This window comes from Notolepis coatsorum, assembly GCF_963971535.1.
Source record: "Notolepis coatsorum genome assembly, chromosome: 7".
Lineage (NCBI taxonomy): Eukaryota > Metazoa > Chordata > Actinopteri > Aulopiformes > Paralepididae > Notolepis > Notolepis coatsorum.
The window spans coordinates 178,850,640-178,861,028 of record NC_140171.1 but is presented as its reverse complement, the minus strand read 5'-3'; the positions used below and the strand labels follow the sequence as shown (position 1 = coordinate 178,861,028).

The 10,389-nt window shown below is 45.4% G+C and overlaps 1 protein-coding gene across 1 annotated transcript in view; it reads left to right on the top strand.

Moving 5' to 3' along the window:
* abca7 (ATP-binding cassette, sub-family A (ABC1), member 7) overlaps positions 1-10,154 on the top strand; it is a gene marked incomplete at its 3' end in the record, with an annotated part of 264,520 nt that extends 254,366 nt beyond the window's left edge. The window contains 2 exon segments of the mRNA XM_084318477.1: positions 9,782-9,871; positions 10,088-10,154. Of these exon segments, the coding sequence (XP_084174603.1) occupies positions 9,782-9,871; positions 10,088-10,154 (157 nt within the window).
* Between the last annotated feature and the right edge of the window lie 235 nt (positions 10,155-10,389).

Genomic DNA, 10,389 nt, shown 5'->3' with positions numbered 1-10,389 from the left:
TGCCGCAGCCCCATACATAGGAGGGGCCTGTACTGTGCGGTGCACTACTGCATGCGGATGAGGGGGGGACTCTCTCGCGCTATGTGTTACTGGTGCCACATAATTTATGACATACACAACATACGAATCTAACATACATATATACAGTACAGTACTGTTACATTTGTGATTGATTGATTGATTGAACATTTTACAGTACAGCTCAATACACACAATTGTTAACCCTTTCACTGCCTCACTACCAAACTGTTAACACTTTCACTGCGACAATACACAGAAGGTTAACCCTTTCACTGCCACACGACAGCAGGTTAACCCTTTCACTGCCGTGAAAGGGGATTGATTGATTGAACATTTTATTAACAGATTGCAGAATTGGTACAATACAGTACAGCTCAATACACACAATTGTTAAGGGGATGCATCAGGGTCCCCCATTTTCAATTCATCATAACATATGACATACAGATAGACAGTACTGTTACATCTAGACATTTATGACATACCAGATCTACAAATAATAATTATTATATAATAATAATAATAATAATTGTGTGTATTGAGCTGTACTGTACTGTACCCACAATCTGTTCATTAAAGTTTTCAATCAATCAATTCAATCATATACAGTACTGTTAAATGTGTGACATACAAGATATGCAAATATGGTTAGAGTTACATAGATGGAGAGAGTAATGAACTAATGGTGCGTTCACGTCAGGTGGGAAGAAGCGGACGAACCAGATGACATCTCGTTGCTACAACTAGGAAGCATTCACGCGTTGAACTCGAGGAAACGCCCACATCCAAGATGGCGATCTTAGCCTACTGTTAGCCTACTGCTAACCTATTGCTACAAGTCGTTAGCAAGTTACTTTAAAATCAACTGTAGATGAACAGCAGCAAGTATAGCTCGTTTTTCATATGAAGAGTACAGCAGTATGATTGTATTATTCTGATTATGTGATCAAAGTGATCATTTTGATTTGTATTTACCTTGTATTGCCGACATCGCCGTCAAGCTTGCTGCCATGATGGTTGATACTTCCGCATTTCGGGACGCGAAGTGGGAGATATCGGCGTATATAAAAAACTCCCATATGACCTAGTAGGAATTACCACTAGGAGGCTGACGTGAATGGCTTTTCCCAGTCGGAAGCTGGTTCTTCCGCTTCTTCCCACCTGACGTGAACGCACCATAAGTACCAGTCTTCTCCTCAGACACAAAATCAGTTTTTCACATTAGGATCTAACATCCCAACAGGCCACCTTGTTTATGGTTTGATTCAGTTTTAGTAGAATGTGAAAGACATGAATGACATTGATGTGACATACTGTAAAATCAGTTTCTTTACAGTGCAATGAAATAGTTCTGGATTACTGTACAGTTCAAAGTCATCTTTACCTTCTGTTTGGTATCCACAGTTTAAAACGTGACAGTCTTCCCTCTCGTCTGACACCCACTCTTAATGGTTTATATATATCAGTAAACACAATGGGTTTGATAAGCGATTGTTTTGATAAGGACCCCACAGAGATGCAAATATTCTATTAGAATCCAGGGCCCTCATTCATCAACGTGACGTAGAAAATGTTATATTTCCATACTTAAGCACAGAATTTAGAATGCGTGCACGCAAAAAAAAAACTGGATTTATCACACGTGCGTACACAGGTCCTACGCACACCTGTCTTGATAAATATGACTTTGATCCTACGTTTGAGCTCGTGCACTGTTTTAAGTATTTGCATACCAGAACCGCCCCGATTAACCATATACGGTAATGGAACACCCCCAAGAAATGTGGAAAAATGGACTAAGCCGAGGGAAGCGTGTTATGTGACAGGCTGACAGACGTGTACACGTACGGTGATGTCGGATATGATATCTATTAACCATTGCTGCCTGGGCAGCGCAAACACTAATAAAGACCGTGCTGGAATATGACTGCCTTTTCCCGTTTTGTTTGATTAATACCCAGGGATTAAAGTTCTCCTCAATTTTATTCCAAATCGCGACGGATTTTCCGTCAATTTTCTACCTGCTGCATATGATTTCTAGAGGCATACAATCTATTTTGATGTCAGTATTGGGTAGCCTATATAAACAATAATACGAGAGCATATACAAGAACAATGAATCTCACTGCCATGTATGATGTAGCCTGCCTTTCAATACATGAACTTGAATTCCATCATGTTTGTGTGCTGTTGTCACAATGGGTGGTACTGGTACAGTAATAACAGTCTACACAATATCACGATGGACCATGCCATGTAGCCTATGTTCTATTATGACATGATCTGTGACGACAAATGTTCTAGAATGTTTGATTAAGATATCATACTCTGACAGCATGCCTATGATCAACAAAAACGCGAACTTGAATCCCATCATCATATTTACATAGTCTGTCCACTATCTTTATTACTTTGTTATTCCCCCCCCCCCCCCATCTATGTAAAGCGACCTTGCATGGGTCTCTCTTGAAAGGCGCTATGTAAAATGAAGCTATTATTATTATTGTTGTTATTATTATCATGTCTGTGTGCTGAGCTCAGTGACGTTTCAACGGAGCGAGGTAATCTATTCTAATCAACAAATTGAAGTAGAAAGCATTCCGTTGTGGCCAATCTTATTTGGAAACATGACACAAAATAATAGTATGTCGCTTTTTATTTGAAACAATATTTAATGGCGTTTGGAGGTGGGTGTTCTGCTTCTGCCCCCCGTGCCAAACAAGCAAGCCAACCTCTTGTTCCCGCATGAGCCCGTTATAATTACACTACTGTCGCTATTTTACAATGAACTATAATGAATTACGGGTCATACAGAAGTTGAACACGCCAGTGTTGGAAGTAATGCACGGAAGCTTATTTCCGCGTTGAAACTAATGCAGAACTGAGGAGCGCTTATGCCGTAGTAACGATGTTCTACCACTGGGCGTCAGCTACGCATGCTCCGAGCTGTGCGTAAATATAAGCACGAAGTCAAGTTGACACTTTGCTTAGAAATGGTCGTACGCACAGGTTAAGCACATATCTGTGCGTAAGTCACGTTGATGAATGAGGGCTGGTACTTTCTGTGTGGAGTTGGCATGTTCTCCCTGTGTCTTTGTGGGTTTCCTCCAGTTTCCTCCCTGCAACTGACTGTGGTGTTTTACAGTTCAGGCAGATCTGGTACAGTAGCTCTGACTGTGGTGTTTTACAGTTCAGGCAGATCTGGTACAGTAGCTCTGACTGTGGTGTTTTACAGTTCAGACAGATCTGGTACAGTAGCTCTGACTGGTGTTTTACAGTTCAGACTGATCTGGTACAGTAGCTCTGACTGTGGGGTTTTACAGTTCAGACAGATCTGGTACAGTAGCTCTGACTGTGGTGTTTTACAGTTCAGACAGATCTGGTACAGTAGCTCTGACTGTGGTGTTTTACAGTTCAGACAGATCTGGTACAGTAGCTCTGACTGGTGTTTTACAGTTCAGACAGATCTGGTACAGTAGCTCTGACTGTGGTGTTTTACAGTTCAGACAGATCTGGTACAGTAGCTCTGACTGTGGTGTTTTACAGTTCAGACAGATCTGGTACAGTAGCTCTGACTGGTGTTTTACAGTTCAGACAGATCTGGTACAGTAGCTCTGACTGTGGTGTTTTACAGTTCAGACAGATCTGGTACAGTAGCTCTGACTGTGGTGTTTTACAGTTCAGACAGATCTGGTACAGTAGCTCTGACTGTGGTGTTTTACAGTTCAGACAGATCTGGTACAGTAGCTCTGACTGTGGTGTTTTACAGTTCAGACAGATCTGGTACAGTAGCTCTGACTGTGGGGTTTTGACAGTAGTCAAAACGTGGGCCAAAATAATAGCAACTTCACATTCACATAGCGTTAGTTGAGTGTTTACAGGTAATATTAGCTAACGTTAGGTTAGTGCAGAACTAGCCCCCAGCTGCAATCCCGGAGTGTGCGTTAGCTAACGTTAGCTCACCACTAAAGCAAATGACAGATGGAAAATAGGCCCTAATAGTGCGGTGGCTTAGCACCAGATTTGAGAAGGATGTGGACACGCCGGACAAAAGCACCACATTTTTCCCACGTGTTCCTCATCATCATAGCTTTCATTTTGGGGTAGGGGCCACGTCATCATGATGGATTTCAAGATGGCCGCCATGTAAAATCAAGGTTCTGCCCATTAATAAATATCTTGGTCCATAGCGCGCTCAATATTTGAGCGAACACAAAGGTATTGGTATCCCTGTAAACTAGAGAAGCTAAGCTTTCCATTGGTATCATTTTCATTAAGCCCAACTGTTGGGAAGGAGGTTTTAATAGGCAATGATTCAAAATTATGTAAAATTTTCGCCTAGAAAAAACTGCCATGCTCATCTTCCAAAAGGTCCCTTGGCCGTTCACATGAATATATCAGAGTGAACATTGGTTTTATAGGTACCCACAAGCCTCTTCTTTCCAGACATACCCACTTTGTCCAACTTGCATGCTATTTGGGGCAATAATCAAGCAGGTTTGTGCATGTGGTACAAATGTGTCGAACATTCTAACAACTGCCAAAAATTTGAATGTTGGGTTAGGGTTTGTTGTTAGAATGTTGAACATAGAAGATCAGTTTTGGTGTCAAACTACAAATTTTCTGGGTCAATAAATGTGCTAATGCTATGAAGAATGTCACCAGATGAATATTTGTACCATTCTAACAACATATTTACATCATTTTTTACTTGTTTAACAGCCAGACATGCATGAATGCATTTGATATGCTGTCAAGCTCCTGCATGTACTCCACGTCAGCCATAGCGTTGAGGCATCCAGTGAGATAGAGGCCAAAGGAGTGGAGCGCCTCTCCGTCCTCGGACTTGATAGTAGGCCAGTTCAGTGCATTGTATATACGCCATTGAGATCTTGTATCCATTTCCAAAATGTTCTTTCAAGAGCCTCCTTGCCTCGCGATAGCCTCGCTCTGGTTCCATGTGAAGACAACTTCTTATCAGCTCTCTTGGCTGTCCATCCGTGTACTGCTCCATGAAGTACAGCCGGTCTCTGTTACTATCTGTCTTGTCCTCCACTCCGTGTTCAAAGGCCCTGATGAATAGGGTTGGGCATCGTTTCCAGAACCGGAAGTTAGGAACCGGTTCCTATTAGAACCGGTTTTCGGTGCCCAACCCTACTGATGAATAGCCTGTACCCCATAGGGTCTCCCTTGAATATAGGAATCTGTTGAGGGGGCAGAGTAGCATGGTTTTGTTGCTTCACTAGGAAATCCACCATGGCTCGTGTGGACTCTTGTTGCGGAGACTCTTGTTCCTTCTGTGTAGCACCGCCAGGTGCTCTGGAGCTGCTACTGTAAGCAGGTTCTCCTTTTATCGCTACGGCCTGAGGAGTAGGCGTAGCCTGCTCGTGAGCTTGTGATTCGAAGGTCTTCTTTTTCTCTATGTAAGAGTTCATTCCATCCCTACGGGACACTCTGGATGAGGCTCGCTGGCCCTTGTACTCTTAGTCTCTTCCAGTACTTTGAACTTAGCCTCTGCGGCAGCTAAAGCAGCATGGACCTGTAAATCCTCTCTCTCTGCTCTTAGCTAAGATGAGGTAGCTAAGAGCAGAGTTCATCGAGTTGTCGTTTTTGCTTTAGAGCGGAAGCCTGGGCTAGCAACTCAGCCCTCTCTAATTCAACTTTCAGACGCACGCTTGCAGATGATGTTCTGGAAAATGTAGTGGATGGTGCTCTAGACCCTTTCCTTTTTACGACGCCGGATGCACTGTCTTCAGGCCTGACCTCATCTTGGTGCTTCCTAGACTCCGCTATACGCTGATGCACCTCTTTCATCCATGTGTCAGCCTTTACTGTGAAGTTGTAAAATGTGTCAGCCTTCGGCGTGAACCATTCATCCTGATCTTTCTTCTTCTCCTCTTCTGATGTCTTGCTTAGTACCACCTGGACCGAAGTTTAAGATCACCGAACTCTCCAAATAGATTGTTGAATTCTACCAATCTTGTACACCTTCCAAGTTACCGTCGTCGTCCTCATCCATTAATTGATTCATCTTATTCATGTGACCAGTTAGTTGACCTAACTTAGCTCTCCTCTTATTGATGGCCTGGATGGACATCTTCCTCATAGACCCTTTGTGTCAGCTCAACCTTCTTAGGTTCCGACATTTTGTTGTTATCCTTCTTTCAGCGCTCCAGTAGTTTGTGTTGATTCCTTTTTCCTCTTGGAACAGAGTTTTCTTACTAATATGAGGGCCGACGTTCCACTCTACTGGTTAAAGTTGCTTACTCGTGAGTAGTACGTTCGTTGATAAAGAAAAATAATGTCCACAGCCGCTCCAGTGTAAAACAAAGATATCCAAATGGTTTATTTCTCTTCCACAGCGAAGTCTTTCTTTACAGAAGTGGTCCTAAAGCTACTTTCCTAAATATTCACGTCACTACTACAAGGTAAGAAAACTGTATTTTCCCAGTCTCCAAAATCACCGCCGACTCGACACATGAAAATTCCTCCACACTGGAAAGCCGTAAATCAACTTGCCGGCTCTTTCCACAGCAAAACGGTAGGCTTGGCACCTTGGTTGAGAAATGCAGGCTTCAGTCTATGTTGTTTAGTCTATCTGTTCAGTCCTGTTCAGTCCTGTTCCAAGATGCATAATGAGATCTTCTTCTTCTTCTTTAGAATTACTGCCCTCTGCAGTTCTTTTGATGAGCTCTTCTTCTTCTTCTTCTTCTTCTTCTTCTTCTTCTTCTTCTTCTTCTTCTTCTTCTTCTTCTTCTTCTTCTTCTTCTTCTTCTTCTTGAATTTCCCGCAGGCGTATTTCTTCCCTCCTCAGTTCTTATACTACGCTAGTGGTGTGCCATAGTTAGGCCTCTGGTAAACCAACTTTTGATTGTTTACCCTCTTCTTCTTCTCATCTTCAAGACACACTATCTCCTTCTTCTCTGCTCCTCTTGCCTGTCCAATACTAATAAATACAATAACGCTATATCCTCTGGTACAGCTCTGAAGCATGCAGAAATGTCAGCACTGCCTCTGTGATCAGCTGGTGGTTCTCATTATCCATGCCAAAGAAAGATTTAAGAGAGAAGGAAGAGACTCCCAACTCTACCAGACTTTTATAAAAGATTTCCCTCTCTTTCCTATACCTTTCACATTCTAGGAAAACATGCCCAACAGTTTCAGTCTCTCCACATTCACACCCCCCATCTGGATGTTTTCCCACAATGCACAAGGTACTGTTCAACCCACAGTGTCCCAGCCTCAATCTTCTTCTTCTTCTTATTTGAATTTCCGGCAGAGTAGACGCATCGAGGCGTATTACTGCCCTCCGCAATTCTTTTTATGGGCTCTTCTTCTTCTCCTTCTTCTCCTTCTTCACCTTCTTTTTCTTCTTCTACTGGACCCCGTCATCACCTACATTGTCCATTGGAGTGCAGCTACTGCTGCTACTTCCTGTCTGAGCCCCCCTCCGCGGGACCCACCTTGCCCCCTGCTATCTTATCCTGGGCTGCTTTGGCCCTCGCAGCCTTGTCCCTCGCAGCCCCCTCAGCCAATTCGCTATACACCACCTCCCAGTCCAGACCTTCCAATCCCAGATGTTGAACCGCTATCCTAACAATCATCTTCACAATCGCTGTTTTACCCTTAGCCTCTGCCATACCAGTAACTACCCCTGCCACGAAGGCCACAATACCTAATTTCTCCTCCCTTCCCCTCTCTACCTGCTCTACCCTCACTGCCAAATGCCCTCCTTCAACCCCCTGCACCCTTTCTTGGCTACCCTGTCCTGCCCTGCTAACCGCCCCAGCATACGTCAACTTACCCTCCCTTCTCTCTCTCCGATCCGCGACCTCCTTCATCATCATCTCGCACCCCCTAAACGCTACACTATGCTCCCCACCACAACTACAGCACTTCGGCTTCACTCCCTCTCTACACTTCCCATATTCATGTTCCCCGCCACACCTAGCGCACCTCAGCCCCTTCCTACACGTGATAGCTATATGGCCAAACTCCTGGCACCTATAGCACCTAAGAGGATCATGAACAAATTCCCTAACCCTATACATCCTACGCCCTACAAACACCACCCTAGGAACAACCCCCTCAAATGTAATCACTACCGTCCCCGTCACTGCCCTCTCTGCTCCCCTCTTCATCCTTTCTGCACTCTTAACTATGCCATTACGCCCGTCCTCCATTAGCTCTTTCACCAGCTGCTCTACTGTAACCTCGACCTGTACCCCAGCTAAAACCCCCTTACATCCCCCCCCCCTCTTCTCCCCTACTCTCGCCACCTTACTTATACCCACCCCCCCAATGCCCAGCATCGTCCTAGCCACCTCCACCTGCCCCTCACTACCACACCCTACGGCCAGATTCCCGTCCCACAAAACTTTCACGTGCTTTACCTCTCCTAGTTGCGCGGCAATGAGTTTGGGCCACTCGAGCCTACCTACCTTCCCCTCACCCCTCTCCCTCTCAAGCCTGACCACTATATGGATCACTTCCTCTTTTGCCACATCTTTTCCAGCACCCTCGTCTCCCGGCCCACTTGAGCTATCGTCCCCCACTTTCTTCCTCTTCCCCCCTTCTCCCCCCCTCTCCTCCCCACTACTCTCACCCTTGCCCTGACTATCCCCATCGCTGTCGTTCCTCTCCGTCCGCTTCTTCCTCTTCTTCCTCACCGTTTTCCACCCCTCCTCCTCCCTCTCTTCTTTCTCACTCTCCTCCCCCCTGTACTCCGACCCCTCGCCCTTTGACTGATCGCGAATATCGGTCGTTCTGGGAATTCGTAGCTCCATTTGCCGTTCTTCCTCTTCCTTCTTCTTCTTCTTTACAGCTAGTTCTTCTCTCCTCTCATCCCCTTTGACACAGCAACACGGTGGGCAAGGCTCGTCCACCGTTCCACAGCAAACGTACTTTCCCCACCCCTCCTCCTCCCTCTCTTCTTTCTCACTCTCCTCCCCACTGTACTCCGACCCCTCGCCCTTCGACTGATCGCAAATATCGGTCGTTCTGGGAATTCGTAGCTCCATTTGCCGTTCTTCCTCTTTCCACAGCTCCATCTTCTCCTTCTAGAGAATTGTGGACTATAAATGTTCTAGAATGTTCGGTTATGACATCATACAATGACATCACAAATGTTCCAGAACGTTCGATCATGACATCATACTGTGACATCACAAATGTTCTAGAATGTTCTATTATGACAAATAAGACGGTTCAATGACTCAATAACCTAAATATAGCTTTGGCTCCTACACCATCTGCCATGCTCTTGGGGAAGACAAGTCCACAGCACTTCCCATCTTCCATTCATACACGGGCTGTGACACAACTTCAAGGGGAAGAAGTCTGCATGGGTGGCTTGGAATGCCTACCCTCAAGTCACAGAGGCCTTCAACTTCATGGCAGAAAATCCATCTACTCCTGTGACCATAGAAGCCCAGCACTTTCACCTTCTGGAGCGCTTTACCATCATCCTCTATGACAAGACTAGTGAATTGAAACCTGTCGATGAAGCACAGCGAGTGTTGTTCTGTCAAAGAAACAGATCCATGGAACACATTCCACCTACCCAAGATGCACTTCTGCAACATGTAAAGCTGAACTTGTGAAGTGCAATTGAAGTGGTTGTGGTGCAAGGTGCTCATGCAAGAAGGCACATTGGAAATGCACAGATCTTTGCAGCTGCCATTGTGACAGATATGTCACAGCTTCTGTGCACTCACCCGGAGATTCCCTGGACCACTCTCTCGTGCTTCCTGGACTCCAGCCTTCCTACCGCCTGCCCGCTGAGGAAGATTCCGACCAGGATCAAAGCCAGCGTGCCATGGTTCCCAGTGCCAGACCGTGGCCACATATGGTAGGCTACAGTCTAGTTCTCTAGTCTATTCTATCAAGCTTCTTTTATTGTTTTGTATTTTGTGCTGCCTTACAACCTACAACCCGCGCTTACCAGTGTTTGCTTTTGCTCCTCAGTGATTCCCCTGGACCTGTCAAGACACCTTGTGACCCCTCTCAAGCCTCACGTTCCCCCAGACGTTCCCTGGACCTCTCCCTCATGCTTCCTGGACTCCAGCCTTCCTACCGCCTGCCCGCTGATGAGGATGCTGACCAGGATCAAGGCCAGCATGCCATGGGTCTAGTGCCAGAACCTAGACACATATATACTGTACAGTCTTGATTCTATTAAGCTTTTCCAGTGTTTTGTATTTTGTGGTGCCTCGCCTCACATTCGCTACAAGCTCGTACTTACTCATGTTTCCTCTCGCTCCCCAGTGACGCCTCCAACCAACTGTCCCTGGACCACTCCCTTGTGCTTCACAGACCCCAGCCTTCCTACCTCTGGACTCTTGCTCACACACATGCACACATGCTGGA